Source organism: Chlamydotis macqueenii, chromosome 1 (genome assembly GCF_036417535.1).
Source record: "Chlamydotis macqueenii isolate bChlMac1 chromosome 1, bChlMac1.mat, whole genome shotgun sequence".
Classification (NCBI taxonomy): domain Eukaryota; kingdom Metazoa; phylum Chordata; class Aves; order Otidiformes; family Otididae; genus Chlamydotis; species Chlamydotis macqueenii.
This window is the reverse complement of record NC_141556.1, coordinates 24205555-24227648: the sequence shown is the minus strand read 5'-3', so window position 1 is coordinate 24227648 and position 22094 is coordinate 24205555. Positions and strand designations below refer to the sequence as shown.

The window sequence follows — 22094 nt, the reverse complement described above, 5'->3', positions numbered from 1 at the left end:
CTGCAAGGACCAGGTGCTGGAGCCTCCTCCCCTTCTTAAGGGAAGGCCTTCAGTGGCCTACAGAACCAAGCTCTGCTCACCCTTTCTGGCAGTTTGATTTCCCTTCTGCACAACAGTCCCATTTCAAGAGAAAACATAGCTATTTTCTTGGCATTGAGGATGCCTCCTGCCATGTGGGAACAGTGTGTTCCCTTCCTGCTAGGAAGAGCTGATAACCCACTTCCAGGGTGAATGTTTTCATCACCACGCAATCCTACAGAAGGCACGCACTGCAATCTCTTCAAATGGTGCTTTTAAATGAACTGAACAAGCCTGCCACTATGCAGATGATCCCTAACTAATTAGGCCACATAAACAACATGCAAGTATGCTTCCCTAAGAACTTCCACATTATAAGTAGCAGAGGCATTTGCTAGAATAGACAAAAATATTTCCTAGCACTTTCACAGAAATTCAGAAAAGTTGAGTTTAACTAGGTTCAGAATCCTCCAATATGTATTAGCCCTAGATAGCAGGTAATCCAACACTTTCAAGCATGGGTGTTTAGTATGATGGCTTAGGTGCAAATTCAGGCATAACAGCAAGAAATATTAATATGAATCACCACCTTCACCAAATTTTAAAGGTCTCTCAGTATTCAGAATTGTCAACTTGTAATTACTCACTTATGCAGTTTTAGATGGCAAAGGGATAAAGATATCAAGAAAGAGCACAAGGATAGAGGAAAGACTAGTGACACTAAAGGTGAGTTTAGTGTCACTGGTCCTGACGCTAAATTGAGACATGTGGTCGAGACACCTGAGGGATGAGATGCCATCCAGAGGAACCTGGACAAGCTTGAGAAGTGGGCCCCTGTGAACCTCACGAGGTTCAATAAGACCAAGGGCAAGGTCCTGCAACTCACAGTATCAATACAGGCTGGGGAAAGAAGGGAATTAGAGCAGCCATGAGAAGAATGACTTGGGGGTACTGGTAGATAAAAAGCCGGACATGAGCTGGCAATGTGCGCTCGTAGCCCAGAAGGCCAGTCACGTCCTGGGCTGCATCAAAAGAAGCATGGCCAGCAAGTCGAGGGAGGTGATTCTGCCCCTCTACTCTGCTCTCATGAGACCCCACCTACAGTACGGCATTCAGCTCTGGAGCCTGCAACATAAGGACATGGATCTGTTGGAGCAAGTCCAGAGGAGGGCCACAAAGATGATCAGAGGGCTGGAGCACCTCTCCTATGAAGACAGGCTCTCAGGAACCCTTTTTGTGGCCTTTCAGTACATAAGGGGGCCTATAAGCAAGCTGGGGACAAGCAAGGCCTGTAGTGATAGGACAAGGGGTAATGGTTTTAAACTAGAAGAGGGTAGATTTAGATGAAACATATGGAAAAAATCTTTTACAATGAGGGTGGTGAAGCACTGGAACAGGTTGCCCATAGAGGTGGTGGATGTATCATCCCTAGAAACATTCAAGGTCAGGCTGGACAGGGCTCTGAGCAACCCGATCTGGTTCAAGGTGTTCCTGCTCACTGCAGAGGGGTTGAACTAGATGACCTTTAAAGGTCCCTTCCAACCCGAACTATTCTATGATTCTGTGATAAACTCTCACTGCTTTTCTGCTTTTGCTTCTTGCTGATGCCTTCAACTGAAGGACCACAAGGACTGTGGCCCCAGTCAGTAATGACAACAGAAGAGTAAGTACTATAGATGCACCCATCTCTTTTTAGCTTTTTTCCCCTTAAGAGCACTGGATCAGGCTATTTATGGTTAATGCATTTTGTAAAAAAATAAAAGACTGTGATGATACTCTCTTCATAGTACATATACACTTTCCTGTAGATAAAAATACCTTTCAAGGACTATACAATATTTTGTCTATGAAATTAGATTTTAGTAAGTTAGATTTTGCCACTCTTAGACTGGCTTATAATTCATGTCTTCACACCAGGTTGCCTCCAGAATCTTCACAAATGAGTCCAACATGTGACAGTGTTCATCTAGTGCGGATTTGGATACTTTTTAATTTGCAATTCGGGTAAACTGTGATTACTTCCATTTTTAAAGTTATTATAGCTGTTAAAGATACATTTAACAGATTATTAACAGTCTTATCTTTAAAGACCATTGGGTATTGCAAAAAAGTTATCTTCAGATGCTACAAACAGCATTTTAAACTAGTTTCCCATAGAAAGAAGAAATACAGAACTTCAGAAGTTTGCCAGTAGATTTGAACAAGTTAAGCAGCTGGAAACAATTTTCTAATTTTAATGCCATTTACAGGACATTATTTTCAGAAGACAGACTGATTGCTCCACAGACAAGAAAACTAAAGCAAGATTTCATGTTATTTGACAGAACTGACATAAGAGAGCCTTTTGTAAATAGCTAGTCACATGAGAAAAGCTTTAGTTGGTACAAGTTGAAAAATTACTCACTACACTCAATTACACTGAGGCCTCACCAGTTCTACTGCTTTTGAAATTATTTGCTACAATCACCAAGAGCATTCAATTTTAAGCTTAAAGCTTCCTTTTCATTTCTTAATTTCCTATAATCGCCCACCAATTTAAAAATGCACTATGCGTAGACACTAAGAAACTAGCATTTTTTTTCCACCTATACACAAAGTTAGGCATGTAAAAAATAAAGACGCTGCATAAGAGATGCTGCCTTTTTCTTACTTGAAAATAGAATCATAGAATGACTTAGGTTGGAAGGGACCTTGAAAGGTCATCTAGTCCAACCCCCCTGCAAGAAGCAGGGACGACCCCAACCAGATCAGGTTGCTCAGAGCCCCATCCAACCTGACCTTGAACATTTCCAGGGATGGGGCATCCACCACCTCTCTGGGCAACCTGTTCCAGTGCTTCACCATCCACATTGTAAATTTTTTTTTCCTATGTCTAATCTAAGTCTACCCTCTTTTAGTTTAAAACCATTATCCCTTGTCCTATCAAAGAAGAAGGAAGACTTAGACTAGACATAAGGAAATTTTTCTTTACGATGAGGGTGGTGAAGCACTGGAACAGGTTGCCCAGAGAAGAAGGAAGAGAAACAGCAGAAAGCCACTTCAGTGATCATTTCTGAATCATGAGTCTATCGAAACATGAGTATCTAAGTTAAAAAACAATTCCACACAATACATAGCCCAAAACATTTAAGGGATCAAGAAACCAAAACCAATTAAAAAAAAAAGTTAATACCCAAGAATGGATTCCCTGCCTTTTTCTGATCAGCACACAAGTCAGCTGCAATATCCTCACTGAAGATCTTTTACTGATGTGTAGAAGGTACCAGTAATCATTAAGTGATGTTGCAACAAAAAGAAAAAAAAAGAGATGAAACAGGAGACTGCTGTTTAACAAACTTAACTATAAAAGTGCTTGTTCAGACTTAAGTCTGCAGTTGTCTAGCAAAGCAATCCTTCACTCCAAATCCTTGGTCAGCCAGTTGCAGCTCACATTTTTCTCAGTGTCTTCACAGATAAGTTCCTTTACATTTTCAGTACCTCCCAGAACCCCTCAGATGAGCCAGGCAGAGATGGAGGACTCCTTCCCAAACACTTGTTGCTCAGCTGTGGGTCACAGAAGACCAACAATCAAGCTGTGGGTAAACATCATAGCATATAAAACCAAATCAAACAGCACGTGATTAAAAGAGATGTGCTTTTATCAGGCACAGAACAAAGATACTTTAAAATCCTGCAACCTCAGTTCAGACAACACATGTGAGACTTGAGCTTTCCAGAGATATGACATAACCATAACCACAAGCATGCTCCAGATTATAATGTTCCAAGCTGGTCTATCTCAGTTTAGCAGATAATTTACCAGATGACATACACAACCTGAGGTTTTAATTAATGAGCAAACCAAACACTGGCACTTCCTGTTTACCTGCACAGCATCATCAGTGGCTTACTCGGCTGCCTCTCACAGCTTAATGCTGCTGAATCTTGGCTGGCCAGAAAGCAGCAGACACATGACAAAATGCAGTTATTTCTGTTCTGTTGTTGAAAGTTATACATTTAGTTACTTTCAGAACAAAAGAAAGTGTGCTCTACGCAGGCCGTCCACAAATTTGTTACTGTCCTACCACCATGGGGCAAAAATCCTCACTGCCGAAGACAGACAGTTTATCTTGCAGTTACACTTGCCACCCCCAGCCTCAGAATCATGGCATAAGACGGTTTCTTTTCAAAGCTCGGGGAATATTTAGATTTCAATTTTGAGCCATTTAAAATTAATCAAGGCTCCCAAGACTAGAATGATCCTCACACAAACAGGGCACTGTACAGATATGTAGACTAACCAGTTCTCAAAACTATGTTTCAGAAGTTGCAGATTGGTGTTTCAAGCCATCCAGATTCAAGGCAAGAATCATGAGTTTCATGCAATCCATGGGATAAAATTGGAGAGCAAATCTTGTCCTGTTCCACTGCCTATTCAGCTATAAGGAAAACCAGCTCCTTTGACTCAATATTGTCTTCTCTTCTACCAGCAATCCATTGCCTTCATGCACTAAGGTCCTCTTTCTTCAGCCTTCACCAATTATTCAATTTTCTATGCTGTAACATTTTTCCAGATGCTACACACTAGTTCCCTATTTAAACACAGGTTCCTATAAGCAGATCCTCACTTACCATCCATAAAAACTGAAACACATTTGGTTTGGTTGTTTGTTTTTATTTTGATGGGGTTTGTTGTTGTTGTTTGTTTAGGGTTCTTTTTGTTGTTGTTTTTGTTTTGTTTTGTTTTAAGAGTTAGACCTACTGTAGTTCTTCATAGACCCACTTAATGCTATATATATCATCACATTCACAAGTAAAAGCTTTCAGAACAGTTAAATTTGTTAAAGAAAGGACGTGAAACATAAGTCTCAGGAATTCCTCAATTACCCCAACTCTGAAATACTCATTAACAAGCCCTTGAAGATGCTATTTAGCATCTACCGGTACTCCTAGGTCCAGATTTAAAAAAAAAATAAAAATAAGGAAAGAATATTTGCCTTGCAGAGGTGAGGTTTAGGTGAACTTTTCTTCTGATTGTTACACTTCAGGACAGAAAATAATAAGGAATTTTCACTCCAGATACTCTGAGAACACTGAAATAAAACAGCTTAAGTAATTTTAAAAGAAAAAACACTCTTTTATAAGAAAACATGAACTTCATGCCAACATAAAACAAAGAACCCCCTTCAAAATATTAACAAATTTGAGAAAAGGCTATTAAAAGTAAAACCTCTTTGAACAATAGCCAGCAACTGCTCTTGCAACTGTGTATGCAACTTGTGTCCTGTCCCATAAAGCAGACTCAATCCACTTACATAAAGGTATTTAGAAAAGCAATCCCCCCCTCACACTTTCACTGTGCCACAACTCAACATATTTTAATTTCTCCTTCAGTAGTTCATGTTTGAACAGAACTGTTACAATAATTCAAGTCAGGTATAAGGAAGCTTATAACTGTACATAAGATTTTTTTTTTCTTTATACCAATAACTGAGTCTGCTATGAAAAAAGTTATTCCTAGTTGTACATCTTAAAAAGTAGATCTAGTACAGGAAAAACTGCATGAAGATGTAGTAGTTACATGATCCCTGGCCATAGCCAAAGCTCATTCCAGGGATACAATGCTACAAGCTCTTTTGGAGTGAAACAGTGAAAGCATCAGCTGAATGTCTGAGATTCTGCTATTTTTCATTTAGTTCTGGCAACAACCTGTTGCATGTTAGCGTTTATTCCCCCTCCACATCTCAGTTTCCTTTTCTGTCATATGGAGATACAGACCCCTACTTCTGTAAAATGCCTTGAGAACTACTGATGGAAAAAAAAAGTATTATGGTGCCACAGAGAGAAATTATTTTGGGGGCGTGTGTGTGTGGTGGTGTGCCTACATTATCTTCCCTGCTAATAGTAAATGTTAAAACAGTTTAATTTGCATATCACTAGTGTTAGTTTTTCTGCTCAGTGCATGAATACTAATTATTACTTGATCGTCTGGTCACTGTTGACTGTTTTAGAATGTCCTAGACATGCTATAAGCATGAAGATACGGAAATGAAGACATTCTTTTACCATGAGGGATGATGTCCCTTAGAGTCAAGTGACATTTATTAATCCAACAGTTAAAATTGTTACTGCCTGTATGGGCTCCTTCTTTGTAGGTTCAAAGCACTGCATTTACAAATGTACACTGGAGGCCAAAAGCCACTTAAATTCACCCATGTGTAACCAAACTTTAATAGTTTAGAAGTAGTGCCACAGAACGGTGGTCTTACGTGACCAATTCTACGCAAATCTCAGGCTTACGGTAAGTCACCCATTTCTATTTTAGGCAAAGTGTAGCTGTAAATTCTTTGTAACAAACTTACTAATGCTTTTTAAAGTCATCATCAAACTTACTTTTTATATAGTACATTTAACACTTGATTCTTAAGATGGAATAATAAAAATCACAACGCACATGACTCAAAACTTAATGGCAAAAGGAAAAATATTTTTATGAAACAAAAGTAATTTCACACCTACCTGGCAATTCTCAGTTGTCTCTTCCATGATAACCCTAACCCCTGAGCAACAAAAACCTCTGAAGTCTTGGGACATAATTACTGGGAAAATCATGAGACCATGCACCAAAAAACCAACCAATCTGATGGCAATACCAGAGGAACTAGATAATCATTTGACAAAAGAAGTTTTGAAAATTAGGCACTCTACCCTAGTTCTGACACAGCCCTTCAATAGGGCAATCACCACCTCATACATCTAGGTTCTTTTACAAATAATTAAGGCTACATAATAAAAAATGCTAGAGACAGTTTAGTTCAGCTTTTGGCATTGCTACTTATGCCTCTTAGAAACTATATAAGAGTTTGCCCTCAGTGATATCCTGAGGCATGGGCTCTGCAGCTCAAGGTTTTTATTTTAATTCTGAAGCCAGGTATCACAAACCCTAAAATTCCTACCATGTAAGAAGAGCTCCCCTGTACAATTTGTACTTCTGTTACACTCCTTCCTTGGATTATCTAAATGAAATAGTACAAAGGTAATATTTGAGTGCAGTCTATTGATAGGAAAGAACCTTAAGGAAAGGAACTGCCGAGTTTGCAATATTCAATTGTCAAGGTGAAAAAAGAAACGGATACAACTGACCTCTGTCAAGCTAGGACTTCAAAAAAAGTTCAGATGAAGAACAATCTTGAAACTCAGATATTAACAGCAGAGTTAATTTCTTTTCTGAACTTACTACCTACTACCCAAAAATGAATGCACAGAGGGCTGCTGAATGGGAAAGCTTCTTCCTTGAAGCCAAAATTCTTCATCTGTAACTCTATAAGGTGCCAGTATGTTACTTATCACAAGGTTCCCTCTGCTCTGCTGGGTACAAGTAGAACTGCAAAAAACTGTGAAGAATCTATCATTAACTGTGTAAATTAGTAAAGTGCTTATTTATACAACGAAAACATTGTAGGAAGAGGGCAACAGGATGCATTTTTCCTCTACACTCAATGCTTTGGTGTCCATGTCCACTCACCAGTTTCCATTTTAAATCATACAATACTTATTTTTCCCTTCAGAGTGGAGCTGGTAGCACAACTTCACAAAGAGGTTCTAATGAGCAACCATAGGCAGAACTGAGGAACAAAGGCACTTATATCGTTCTCAATCTTTTATTGTTAAATATTCATATGTTTGGATGGGTCAGAACAAAAACATCCCCAGAGAAAAAATGAAGATAATTAGTTCTCCAGTACTGCTGCATTCCTGTTCACAACTTGTGAACATTGTTCAACAGTTAGTTCAAACACACTACATGAACAGTTAAAAATACATACCAGCCTTTACAGATTATACAGAAATTATTTCACACAACTTACAACGCTCCTGAAGTAGCACTAGATCTTGTGTGAGAAACAAAGCTTACAATAAAGAAAATCAGTATTTATTAGACCAATACAAGAGTTTAGAATCCACGAAGCCACATCAATATAATTTTAACATGAACACAGTAGTTTAAGATATTTTAAAAACTCTTATGATAGAAAATATTTGTTTCAAATAACACTTAGAATAAACATTAGGTCTGAAATTGATCTTTATTCTTTTTGATGAGAACTGTCTGAATTAAAGAAATGCAGCAAGTTGAGCCAAAATAGTAACTTTAACGGAAAATATCTCAAGCTAGCTTTGCTTTCGATCCCAGTGAAAACGAAATACTGAAAACAATCAATCTGTATTACACTAGCAGTCCAAGCAGCCAGTATAATTACCCTAACCAAGCATCCAATTTGAAGCATGACATGCTTCAGTTTCTGATCTACTTTTCTACAAGTCTCCAAGACTATTCCACAGCTGACAGGGAGGCTAACAGCCTCACTGTCACTGGTCCCTGCTGCTCGGGAGAACTGGCAGCAGCCTTACTGTCAGGTCAAGTATTTGTCACTTTTCTGAAAGCCTCCACTTCTGCAACGACAAGTTTCACTGCTTTTATGACAGTATAACGGCAGCAGGTATATCGTTACACCACACTTACAGAACAAAAGTGTTCATTTATACTGGTGTAACCGTTAACCAGAAAACGGTTAACCAGAAAAAAGGTTAGTAATGGCATACTGATTAATATTTTCAGATGTGTAACACCTTTGGAAATGAAATATTCCTCTACAAGGGCACTGACACAACTTAAATCCCAATGATTGAAACAAGGTACCCCTTGTCAAAGCAGACACTGAGTTTCCAGTTTTTGTATGGATATTCCTTTTCTTTGTGATCAACTAACTACACCAATTGCTCTGAGCACCTGAACAGCCTCAATATGCACAATCAGCACAGAAACAGAATGATCATGAGTATATGAAAGATAATACCAGCCAGGAGTATACAGTTCAGAGAAAACAAGCTGATTACTCAATTAAGACAGAGTTCAAGGAAAATGACACTCTACTCAAAAGACTTTATATTCATATAGAAACAGGATATTTTTTCCAGTCTCCTGGAAGAAATAATCACAGGAGTGAGACCTACATAATAGCAATCCATTAACAGGTTGCTAGATGTTCTGTATGGAAAATTTTACGAACAGCAGATTAAAGTCTGTATAACTGAGTCCTCAAAAGATCTAGCAATTAAATGATCTGCCAGAAACTTCAATACTGTGGTACAAACATCAATGAAGGTATGCCAGCAACACAACTAGACCTTGACCAAGCCAAGGGAAACAGAAACAAATTTAAAAAATAATTAAAAAAAAATCCTGATTTCTTGGTAGTCCAGAATCCATTCCTGGGCATGTGGACTATTTGCAGAAGGTGAAGCAGATTTATGGAATAAATTGCAAGGCTAGCCAACTTTACCAGTTAAAGTGTCCTACAGAACATTTGTTATACAAAAGTGCATCCTTCAGAAGGTGGCCTCTGCCATCCAACATGTGATGTGTAATATGATACGGAACTTGAGAGTTGCATATTAGCTGATGTGGAACTCAGATCTTTAAATCTGCCAGTCCCCATGTAAAAGCTTCAGTTCTGTGACAAACACTACAGCCCTCCGAAGAATCCCAGAGACTAAGAACTGACATGTCAGTCACCTCACTTCATGACCAGGTTACTCTGACAAACCACGACAATACACTGCACTTCAACACAGTGCCCAAAGCATATGAAGTGAAAAACCAGCCTTGATGATACATGGCAGACATCCTCATTTATGGCTGGTTTGTTTATTTGGAGTAAGCCAAGTACGTAATGCCCTTTGTTAATTCAGACCTGCATCATAGTGATATTCTCTGTATGTGGTGACCCTGGAGAAGTTATTTCCAGTGATAGGGATATTGGTTTTGCGTCATTTCATCGCTAGAGCAATTATCGCATCCAGAATTGACGTGCAAGTCACCAAACTGAAATTAAAGACTAAAAGCACTCAGCTTCTAAATCCACGATGGATTGTTATCTCCCTTCTGCTCTGAAGCAAAGACTACCAGCTGTGGGAGAACTGCTTGTACAGCACCGAGCATTGCTAGAGGTCCAGTTCCTGCAAGTGCTGACTTATAAAAGCAGCCATTGGAAAAAAAATATGGCTTAAGGGGGAAAAGACACTAGAGGGTGGGAGAGACAAAAAACTTTCAGGTATGTGCCTATAGAACTGAGGCACACCATCTAACATATCTAGTGGATGTAGAAGATAGAACTGAGAAGGTTCCCGAGTCTGCACCTTTACATCCCAGAGAGAATCAATGCTTAAGGTGAGACACCAGAACAGATAGAGTATGTGATGATGAAGTTATCATTAATCATGCTACTTCACACCCTAGAACTATCTCTAGACCTCAAGTGGGAAACAAATTGTTGCATCTGAACTGAGAGAAAACTGCTAAAATGCTTCAAAATACAGCCGCAGGGAAGCTTCCAAGAGACCTCAGCACATCCCTGGAGTCTCTAAAGATGCACAGAACTTTCCTGAAATTACTTACAAACTACTCATCAGAAAAAAAAAAGCTCTAGATAGGAATTCATTTTCTTGGTCAGTCAGTGCTTTGAAATCAAGTAGTACAGTAAGTGAAATGCAGCAGCCCTTAAGGTCACCCCTGCTGTACCTAATGCAGTCTGTAGAAGCACAGCTACCAGACAGATCTCCTTAGCAGAAGGCAAAACAGCTTTTTTTTTTTTCCCTCCTGAAACTGGAGAAGAAGAATCAGGAACATTATGAGCTTGTGTTCATAATATGTCAGATGCACTTGATCATTTGTCCACTGCAGTAGGCTGCTACATGCACAGGCACACTTTCATCTGCTGGAAACTTCTAGTCACCTGCATTTTCTCAGGTTTCCAAAAGCAATTTCTAGGAGCAGGGAGACAAGACTGAACTTTGTTGCTGGCAGGAAAACCAGGTTTGACTCTGGTTTGATGTCAAAGAGGACAGTCATGAGAACAGCAGCAGAGCTGACCCTTATTCTGTGACGTACATGCTACAGACAATGTGAGAACAGACACTTCGCCACCCCTAGCACTACAGCTGCTTTTGTCTCCTGATAGTTTTCACTGGTTGTGCAAACTAGGACAAGGGGCTCTTTCTGGATCTGATGAAAAGTGATACAGTAGAATGCACATCTGCACAGAGGAACTCTTAGTCCTCCCAACACAACACAAATTGGGTAAGGATGGCCCTACCCATATCATCTATTAGGAACTGTGTTTATACCATTCCATTCCCAAAACCATGCTTATTAATTTGGACAAGTACTAACTAACATTACCCAAATCTGTAGCAGGAAGTGTGCCAACAAATGAAATACTATGGACAGTCACAGAATAGTGCCTGAGTTCATGCTACTGCCCTACTTCAGTTTGTTAGCATCAGTATGTTAGCACAGCTGGCTGACAGAACAGAGGTGAGAGAAAGGACAAGATGCATCCTTCTGCCACTAAGTTTCACTGTACCCTGGGAGGTACATTTTGAGCCTGTCTGTTGTGGTTATCAGGGACAGAAAGCTGTACGGTCCAGACAGGTCTGGTCAGTATGAGGGATGGACCCTTTGGTTACACAGTGTGAAACCTGGAGCAGCAGCAGGAACACTTGTTCAATAAGCAATGCTCATCTAAACAATATGAACAGAGGAACAGACATGATTTGTTGTTTTCAGGCAAAGGCCAGAGATGTTCAAAGAGACTATTAAAGAAAAGTCTCAATGAAGAACTGAAGCAAGAGAGACCTCCTAAGTGACATAAAAAGATGAAGTTAAAACCTTGACATGGAGTAAGATGTACATCTCCTAGAGAAACATTTAGCATCAAATCCATCTCCATTCAGCCTATCAAACAAAACCGTAACGCAACTAGGTGTGTTGCATCTTGTTCATGCTTGAACTAAGGCAAAGAAGGACATGCTCTGCGCAGAGATACAGACCTAGTAACAGTCTCTCAAGTATGTAAATATTGGTACCTGAACATGATATGGACAAATCTCTCAGAGACAAACCTATTATAAATGCTAATAATTCTGTGTGCCCAATTATAAAAGGAATTTAATACCTGAGATACTCTTAACTACAAAGACAGATGAAGAAAAAAGTGCCCTGCATTGTATTTATTAGAAACTACCGCTTCCTTCTTTGCAAATACAAGGGGAAGCTTTTGCCTGTGGTATCACACAGAACACATACCACTACAGGATGTTCATAGTTTTCTTCCTCTTTTCAGTTAACCACAAAAATCAAGCACAGTTTTACAGAGAGAAGCCTATTTGGATGCCTTTGTGTATATTTAGTGTCACAAGCCAAGTGATGTTTCTATTTGCTTTGGCTGACTGAGGGGGAGTAAAGGAAAAATATGCCTACTTACAAAGAATGACCACATCTTAGCTGTGCTGAGAGAGCTGTCACATGGTTAGAGGAGCAGGAAATAACTTACAGTTCACTCAAAGTAGAACTAAGCAATTCTGTGGTTTCAAATCTGAGCCTGTAGAGTTGCTGAAGTTGTATCTTCCAGTATACAGTTTCTTAATATAGCAGCTTACGAACTGGAGAGTCTGGTCCTCCCTGGAGAAGCAGCAGTGGAGGGTGGAGCAGTGCAAGAAGCCCGAGGAATATAATATTCTGGTTTTTGCTTCCTTCTCTCTTGTAAACCAAACATTCTCTTTTCTATAGCAACATTAACAATGACTTTGGGTCAGTGACGATGAAATAGGAGAGAAACGCCTAATGTCTATCTCAGGCTGAAGTGCGCTCTCTGTATGAAGTAGTAAACAGCTGGCTGGTATAAAGACTGTCTCCTCTCCTCATCTCTTTCCTCATGCAACGCTTTGTTGAACTAGAAGAATACAACCCATGTCTGTCCCAGTACTGGGTATGGGTAGGACTACATGTCTGATGAGACAAAGTTAATCAGCAAGAATAAAGCATTTGTGGAACTAAATAGGGAGGTAAGAGTGGAAGGAAGAATGGTGAGGAGGAGAGACACTTCTATCTGGAGATCTTTGTGCAGATTATGGATGCAAGGGATGAAGGGAGAAAGGAAGATCAGGAAGCACTTGAGGTACAAGAAGGAAAGAGGAAACAAGAGGAGGACACCCATTTGCTAGGAGATAAAACTTGTTTCAAAAAAAAGAGTGTGTGTGGTAAGAGTGCAAGGAGACCCTGATGAAAGCTGAGAAACAAGATTTGGAGGACAGAGGTCACTGTGCAGGACAGGGCTTACAAAAGAAATAGCAGTTAAATTGATTCCTAGAATATCATTACTAACTTTACAATAATCTGCTATATAAAAATCTTAAAGCTTTATTTTCTACACAGAAACCAACATTCTTTTTAAGTCAATAAATTACTGCTTCTATTACAAAATGTACTAAGAACTTTGTAAACATCTTTTACTTTTCTTTATCCCTAACATAGAAAGATATTAACACAACAAATTAATTCCCATTTCTTTTCTTATCCACAAATCACACAGAGATAAGTAAATCTCTTAGCTGTCACCTTGAGGGGAGAGAAAGCATTTACATTTTAGTGCCAAGTTACCATATTCAAACATTCTTGTTGTTCTTCAGCCTAGACAGCAAGACAAGTACTAGGTCTTGTTACTTAATACTCAGGGAATGTTCTTTAGGAATCCATATTTTAACTTAACCTTTCTTGTAAATAGTCTCACCAAATGCTGGCTAACTTTCAGGAAAACCATCATCAATAACACTTAAAGTAAATACGTTATTTAAAAGTATTTACAATCTTAGAGACAAGAGTTATCTTTCCATAATTAAGAGTTCAAATAATGAAACACAGTTTTCTTAGCTTTTCAGAGACAAGAAAGCCACTTTTTCCTCTCATTAGGTCAGTGTTTCTCAAATTGCAGGCACAGTACCCTCTCATACAAAATATGTTTGGTGAGCACAGATATGTTCCATATAACTACAGCACTCTGATGCTGCATAGTGGCTAATTAACAAGGGGAGATAAAAAGCAAAATAACACATTCACTTGAAGAGAAATTAGATGAATGCAGGGAAAATTCTGAAATACACATCAGGCTCTGAAGGGGAAGATGGTGTGTGAAACTGTCTTACAGAAATGGAAACACTTGTGACCTTGATTAGCAAGCCTTAATGTGATCTTTCAGCTTTAACCTAGACACACTGGAAAACTGGAAAATGCATGAATACAGTTTTTCAGCAAACTTAAAAGAAAAAAGCTGCCTTAGAGTAAGGATTTTAGCAATAGCCAAACAAACAGCACAGGGAAAACAGTCTCACCAAGATGGGGATACATGCATGAAAGTGCCTAAGGTGAGCTCCAATCTGCAAATCTGCCAGTATGCTGTGGAGCTCTGCAGCAACAGTTTCCTTGCCAGCAACGTTCTTCTCCACAGAACATTAAGTCTACAGGAACTGAGTAATCCATTTAATGAACTTCTTCCAGAATCATATACTCTTAATACAGGCATTCTAATCTGAGATGTCTGAAGTGTCACTCACTGCATAAACATGAAGAGGTGTCAGGAAAATTGTCTACCTTTAACTCACAGGTAACTGAAAATACACTACTGAATTTGAACAATTAAGGAAGTTAACAGCTTCCTAAGAAACTAGACCTATGATTGTTTGCATTACATCTCTTCTTTTTCCATTTGGCCCTTCTAGTACACTGCTCCTGTCACGTGAAGATCACAGCACACTTCAGAATCTTCGAATTTAACTGCAACTGTCCCTGAAGGTAACTGTGCATCTACTGTGCCAATTTTATTGGTTATCCAGGCATAAATATGTCTGAAAGCCACAGAAGTTAGTGTGGCAGTGTATCCAAGCAAATGCCTTGAGAAACAAAACTATCTTGCACAGCATCTGAGTCATGTCCCAGTAGAGTGGGCTGTTTAAAACCACCCATGAAGATATACTTCTAGTTCCACTAAATCCACTTTATATGATTTACTGTTACAAGGAAAATAAACTGTCCAATAAAAAAATATCCCTCTGTGCTCAAGCAACACATAATGCCAACCTTTCTTGAGGAACCCTAACCTACCAATAAGCAATTCTGTCTAGTGCCCATGACACATTTTTGCTACTTCCTATATTTTATTATCTAGGTATTAGGTCATGAAATCATAAGTCTCCTGCACTATACTGAGTTTTATTTCTGTACTACAAAGATTCCTCACGAGATCAGTCTATGAAACACACTCACTGGAAGAGATGACACCAACTTACAACATGGCTCTAAGTGAACGGTTTAAGTTTAACTTTCTCTGACAAACTGAGCTCTTAAAAGCTTCGCAAACCCCATCTCCACTGCAGACAGCTTTGCCTATAAAAGGTCAATGAAAGAATCAGGACTTTTGTCACATTGGTTAATGAACTACTGCAAAGTTTCTAGATGATATTTGCTCATCATATACAAACCATTCAACACTTCACCCACGACAGTACTCAACTAGGAGCTGCCAGTGGCAATTGCTGCTGTTGCTGGCACCTGCAGCCATTACTTACCAGTGAGAGTAATAAACAAGTTCTTAATTCCAGCACTACTAGAGATACTAACAGTAGAGCAACAAGGGTCATAAGAAGCTTCACAGAAAAGATAGTGAAGTTTTTTTTTTTTTCAGGCAGAAATCCCAGAACTCCTCCAAAAGAAGATATTTGAGATCTAAACTTAGAACATTCTCCATTATCATCTTTTCACCCTGAAATTGCACAGTATAAGATGGATCTTATACACTCTACTTGCTACAAATAGGGCTTATACTAAACCCCGAGAAGCCCAGAAGAAATATTCACAGTGGAAACATTCTAGTGGTAACAGACTCAAATCAATATTTATGATCAGATAATGCAGAGAAATCACATCAGTTCTCCATTAAAGGAAGAACAAAGTACAGTCTTTACATTTACATATTGTCATGAAACAGTAAAATAAATCTTTATCTTCTAACAAGAAACTACTTCTTCCTTAGGTGTTCTCCTAAAGATGTGGTGTATGGACATCTTGGTGGAAATCTTGCAGTCAAAACACGACTATTCATCTGAATCCTACATTAAAACTTTGTGGGTTTTTTTAATCCACCTGATTGTTAACTGTGAAGAGCTGGTAAGTTACAACACAACAGCTTGTGACTATAAATTGTTTTCATCCTGTTGCGTCTGCATACTATAGCATTCCAGAGCACATTATCAGGAGTATGAATGGCATACTTCACCAGCTGATTAACCACAGAGATGCTAAGACACTTGCAGCACTTGACTACCTCCAAACCAGAGAAAAGATCCACAAAGTATCTCAGAAGGGAATGCAAGAGCGCTGAAGCCTTAATAAATTGAGATACTTGTTCCAGCCCTATATTACTAGATCACCTTCTGTTTAGCAGCATCTTCATGACAGAGAAATTGGTAGTGGGACTCACCTTGCATATCAAGACACAGCTTTATGCATCTAGCACATGTACAAGCATGGTCAGGAGAGATGTAACCACTGCAGTCAATGCAGCAAAGGCAGGAATTCAGCTGATAATTCTTAGTTTCTGTATTAAGGTAAGTGGCATAGGAAATTTAGATGACAGCCAGTGTTGTCTACTGACAATTATGGGATTTTAACTCCTAAATTTCTGTCTCTTACTCCTGAACCAAATCCCACACTTTGTGAATTGATGCTTTGTCTCAAATACAAGCAGCTATGAGATGCAATGCCTTGTAGGGTGTTCACATGTGGTCTCAAAACATTTTTCATCCATGGATAAACAATCTGTTTACAGCATAGTTCACTACCTTAGCTTAACAGCAAGCTGTGAGGAAAACAAGCATGAGAGACACTTTATGATAAGTAACCCTACTATAGGTACATGGAGACAGTTTGAGGATGATGGCCGAGCCGCTTGCTCTGAAGAGTCTGATCTGACCCATTCCTGTGAAAATTAGTTTTGTACACACAGGTTTGGTTCAGAGGAAATGTCAAAAATCTATGTAATTCCCTCCAGAAGGGAAGATTATTGCTGACAAGTTGTTTAGGGAAGTGACTCCAGTAGATACTAGTGAGGCATCTGAAGATTTCTTTCTCAAAAGAAATCCAGGCATAACTCCCAGTATTCTTCTGTTTCACAATACCCTATCCTTTACACTGTCTTCTCTCTCTGCATCTCATTAAAAAAAACATGCAAAGATGAAAACCACCACTGAATTGATGGCTTAGTTCTTCCTATCTGTTCAAGAGACAACTTATTTTCAAACTACAGTCTCAACCTTTTTTGGATATACAGCCTGCAGCTAGACTCAAACTGAAGAGTCTCAACACTTCTCAGCCACATGAAGATGCTCGTTACTCAGACCTGTAGTCCACCTTCAAGTCTTAGGCTCATGCTGTTTTCATACGCACAAGTAATCTTATAGGTCCTTTCTTGGTAAAACCTTTAATTCTTATAAATTAAGAGCTATAACTGCCATTCAGGTTTTTATTTTGTTTTATCTCAATTACTATCGTAATTTGTCCTTTGGGTCTGACATACAATCTTATTCAGGTCACATGCACTTTCAAAAAACTGTTTTGGCTGCTTTTACTTTACTTTTTGCATTCTTTACCAGTTCCTGTTTATCATATCAACCAAGGCAACATCTTACAAATAACAACCCATTCCTAGCTTTACTCTTTACACCTTATCCAAGTGCTGAGTCCCACTTCTAAGCAGTAAAAAATATCAACACTCCATTATCTACTTCTAACGTTATTGAGTATACACTTCTCATGTTTTCTTTCCTAAGACCTCTTGCACATATAAAATTACTTCTACAGAATCAACCAGTTTTTTGTCAGTGACATTACTGACCAACGTTAATAATGTAAATTATAAAAGTACCTTCTGTATTAAAAATTATCAGTGAGACATCTAACATTTGCTTTTCCTTACAAAACCCGTTATTGTTCCTCAGAACAAAATTAAAGTGACTGATTTATAACGAAGCAGACTTAACCAAAAACTTCCAAGTTCCAAGACTTCCATAACCACAAAAATATTTCATAAATACACACAAAAGTAATCTCACAGTGGACCTTAGCATAAGTCTATATAGACTTTTATTTCTATATTTTGATGAAAAAGTTATTGAAAAATTTCTACAAATAGAAAATCTTACACCTGGCCTAGATAACAAATGTCATGTACTTGCATGAAAATTAGTTACATGCCTAAGCAACAATGGAAGTCCTAAAGGACTACCTTATGCTGGATACCTACTGCAAGTAGTTCTACATTTGGATGCATACTTCAACCAAATTAACTCTAGCTGCAGCTTTGACTATTAGCCAGTGGCTTGGTTTTGAATACCTGATCTGTAATGGACAAAGGTATTTCAATTGCTTATAGATTCAGATAAGCATTTTACAGCTTAGCAAGTGGCGGAAAAAAGGGAATTAAAAAAAAAAAATCAGTAACCTTCTGTACATACATTTGCTTACTAGTTAATGAGATTCCGAAAGTATCAGTAGTAGTCCAGAAAATGGTATCAGCCTCTTCAACACACAGAGTGATAGCTCTTCACTACTTCCCCCACTCCCAAATAATTTTTGTGTTTACCAGTCATCATTACTTAAGATGCCATCGAAATTATGTCAGTATCGGAGTTCTTAAGTTGCAAGTACTCAATCAACATTAAGCTACGTGATAATTTCATTTGCTTTTCCACAGAATAAAAATCAAGTAGTTGAATCCTCAATGTTATCTCAAAGTAGCTGCCTTGTTATCAGTCAAAAATAAAGTCAAAGTAAAGACTGTTGAAATAAATCAAGTCCTGAGCACCACATGCTTTCTTAACCGAGCCTCTCAGGACAGATAAAAACACTGTGCCCTCCATAAGAGCACTATAAATTATTACTACAAAAAGAGTATCTAGGATCACAGTTTAATGTCTCAACGGTTCCTCTGGCATTCATTTCACTAGTGACCTACACACAAGGTCAAGTCAAACATAACCTAAAATTATGTCAATATGGCAGATGCACTTCACATCCAGTAGCATATCCATGCCCCACACTGACAGGAACACCATCTGTAGCAGCCAGGCAGCATAGACAATTCAAGGGTTAGGAAAGCAAGCTTGGAGCATCCTATGAAACTCAAAAGATTTTCCTGTCTTTAAAAGTAGCATTTATAGTCTGAAGTTTCACTACTGAATAATTCAAACACGGATATCAAGTGATCAAATATCATGTACATTACAGCAAAAAGGCATTTATCAGCACAGCATGCCAACACTGAGTCAGGCGAGGTCAAGAGTATCGAAGAGTACAATCAGGCTCTAACAGACAGGCATTGTGGATTAAGTTAGCCGAAGCTGTTTCCATCGCCAGGTGCCCATTCCACTTCTCTGATAGACACTGCCCTCCAAGGGACAGAGGTGTCCATTCTGGTAAAGAGTTAGTTTCTGAGTTGTCACCATTTTTGGCTCATGCCACAATAAGCTAAAAAAGCCTGGTGAAGTATTTCTAGAGCCTCAACACTCAAGTCCTCAAGACTGAGCAGAGATCCTCAACTATAGTAAGATGTGCCTATGCTTAACCCAGAGAGCATAAAGGGCTAGGGGAAAAGGGGAAGAGAATAGGCCACAACTAGAACCTCAACTGGAAAGTCATCCAAGATTCAGTGAAAACCACAAGAATGTGTAGTTTCAAGAAAAATACAAAGCAAGTCATGTCTATGAAGCTATCAACCTGTCACAAATCACACAACAGACACTGTGAAGATATTTACCTCCAAAGTCTGCTTTCAATGTGCTATTTATGCAGAAAAGTTGAGAACTTGAGTAGGTGAGCGTTACAGCTGAGCGTAACAAAAATGAAAAGTGTGTTCACTTGACGAAAATTCAAGTTGCAAAAAAACAAACTGGCAATCAACTTAAGCACACAAATTCATGCACTACGGTTTGGATTTAGAGAAAAATTGTTTTTTTTTTTTGCAAAGGAGCTAAACATATGAAGTGTGCACCTGAAAGTAGTTCAGTTAATTGAGGGTGTTTTTACAGATCTATTACTTTTCAAAAAACATGCTTTACAGTCACACCTTCTGACCCATTCAACTTCGTTACTGTGACAGCATCTTATTTAACCTACCCTAATGTAAATATCACCTACTTCCTGTTCAGTTACTACATCTTATGCTTTCCTTGCAACAGCCAGTTTGATCAACAATACCACATCAAAGTCCAAAGAGTTACGTGGAACCATTATGGCTGTACAGATATCCTGCTTTAAATCACAATTTTAAGTTCATGAAATACTCTTCATAGTGTTATAGCAAGATGCACAGCGCCTAACATTAGTAGGCTGAGCATTGGACACAAAGCATCATAAGAAAGCCAACTAACATAGTTTTCAATGGCTTCCAAATGGTAACATATTTCTTTTTAAAAAGCATTTTCTCTTTTTTTCCCAAAAATAATATTTTTCTAAAAGTTGCTTATTTTCTAAAGGAAGTGGTTAACTTTTGAAGCCTTCGAGTAGCTCTGTAATACACGTAAGCACAGTTTTATATTAATATTCAAGAAGGTATTCTGAAAATGAAAAGCTTACTGATGTATTTGGTGACACATTTACTACAAGGCTTTTTCTTTACACTATTATGCTGCTTTTCATACATATATATAAAAACAGGAAAAGATGCAGTATTTGAGTCGCATCTGAGTACACGAACCTGTTGTTTAGGCTAGGAAAAGTACAGACTAAATCCAAGGCAGGCCTAGCACTGATACGAGCCTGCCTACAACTTAGTCAACACTGCTTTGTTATACCGCAGGTGCACCTGGGGCTCGTCCCAGCCTCGCCTGAGCAACCGAACTTTTCCCACCGAGCCCCGTGGCTGCTCCCTTGCTGACCAATTCCTCCTGCGGAGCCCGGGTCAGGTGCAGGGCAGGAGTGAGCCCACCGGGAGCTCAACGCCGCGGGACAGGGGAGTGCGGAAGGACGGAGCCCTTATTAGTGCTCCCGGAGCCGGCCCGGCGGAGGGGGCGAGGCCGGGCCCGGCGGAGGGGTAGGCAGCCCCGCCATCCACGCCGCGGAACGCGGCCCCCCTATTCATCGCCCCCATCACCCCCGCCCTGCTCCCACCGCCCGGGGTGCTGCGGGCGAGGCGAGCAGGGAGCGAGGCCTGCGGAGGCCGCTCCCCCCCGCCGCTTCCCGGGGGCCGGGATGGGGCAACTAAAACTTTCGCAGCCCTCAACTTCCCGGCGGCCCGGCCGACCTGTCCTCACACGGCCCCTGCCCTCCGCGCCCGGGGAGGGGATGGGCTCGGGGTCCCCTGCCCGGGAGCACCGCGGGCCGCCCCCTCCCCTGCCCTCCCCGCCGCCACGGGTCAGGACTCACCACGCATTTCTTGCCGAGGAAGCTGAAGAGGCTCTCGTTCTCTTGCGGGGTGAGCAGCAGGGAGCCCACATTGGTGACCCGCCGCGGCTGCGGGGGCTGCTGCTGCGGGTTGCCGCTCATGGCCGGGGCCGGCCCGGCGCTGCCCTCGCCGCCCTGCGACCGTTGGCGCCCGCGGCCCCCTCCTCCGCTCCCGCCGCGGCCTCACAGCAGCCGCATCGCAGAGCCTCCCTCTCGCGGCCGGGGAAGGAGGGAGGTGGAGAGGGGCGGCGGGGCCTCGGCCGGTTGCCGGCGACCCGGGGAAGGAAGCAGCCGCGCCGGTGCCGCTCCGCGCCGGCGGCCGATCGCGTCCGCCCCTCCGAGAGGCGCTAAACTTCCAACTCCGGCCCGGCTCCGGCGGCCGCACGATCCAACATGGCAGCGGGGGCGGGCGAGACTACAGCGCGCGGCAGACAGAGGGGAGGCCGCCGCGACCATGCGCCGTGAGGGGGGGGGGGGGGGCGGGTACCGCCTTCCTCTCCCGCCCCGCGGGGCCGCGCCTCGGCAGCCGCCGCCCGCGCCCGCCCCCTCGGTACCTGCCAGGCGGGCAGGGCGGGGAGGAGGAGGAGGGAGGAGCGGAGAGGAAGGAGAAGAGGAGGGAGTGGCCGCCGCTGTCCCTTGGCCCGGATGGGACCGGCGCGGCGCTGCCCCAGAGGCCGTGGGAGCCGGGGGGGACAGGGCGTGATGGGGAGCGGGGCCGAGGGCGCCGCTGGGTGCTGCGGGCAAGGGGCCGTGCGGCCCAGGGGCG

The 22094-nt window shown here is 40.9% G+C and overlaps 1 protein-coding gene across 2 annotated transcripts in view; it reads right to left on the bottom strand.

Annotated features, from left to right (window-relative positions):
- The window catches only part of WASL (WASP like actin nucleation promoting factor), a 54309-nt gene extending 32573 nt beyond the window's left edge, over nucleotides 1-21736 (bottom strand). For both annotated transcript variants that reach the window (XM_086747186.1, XM_086747191.1), the window contains exon 1: nucleotides 21311-21736. In XM_086747186.1, the coding sequence (XP_086603312.1) occupies nucleotides 21311-21430 (120 nt within the window). In that variant the 5' untranslated portion in view covers nucleotides 21431-21736. The remainder of the gene's footprint in view (nucleotides 1-21310) is intronic.
- Between the last annotated feature and the right edge of the window lie 358 nt (nucleotides 21737-22094).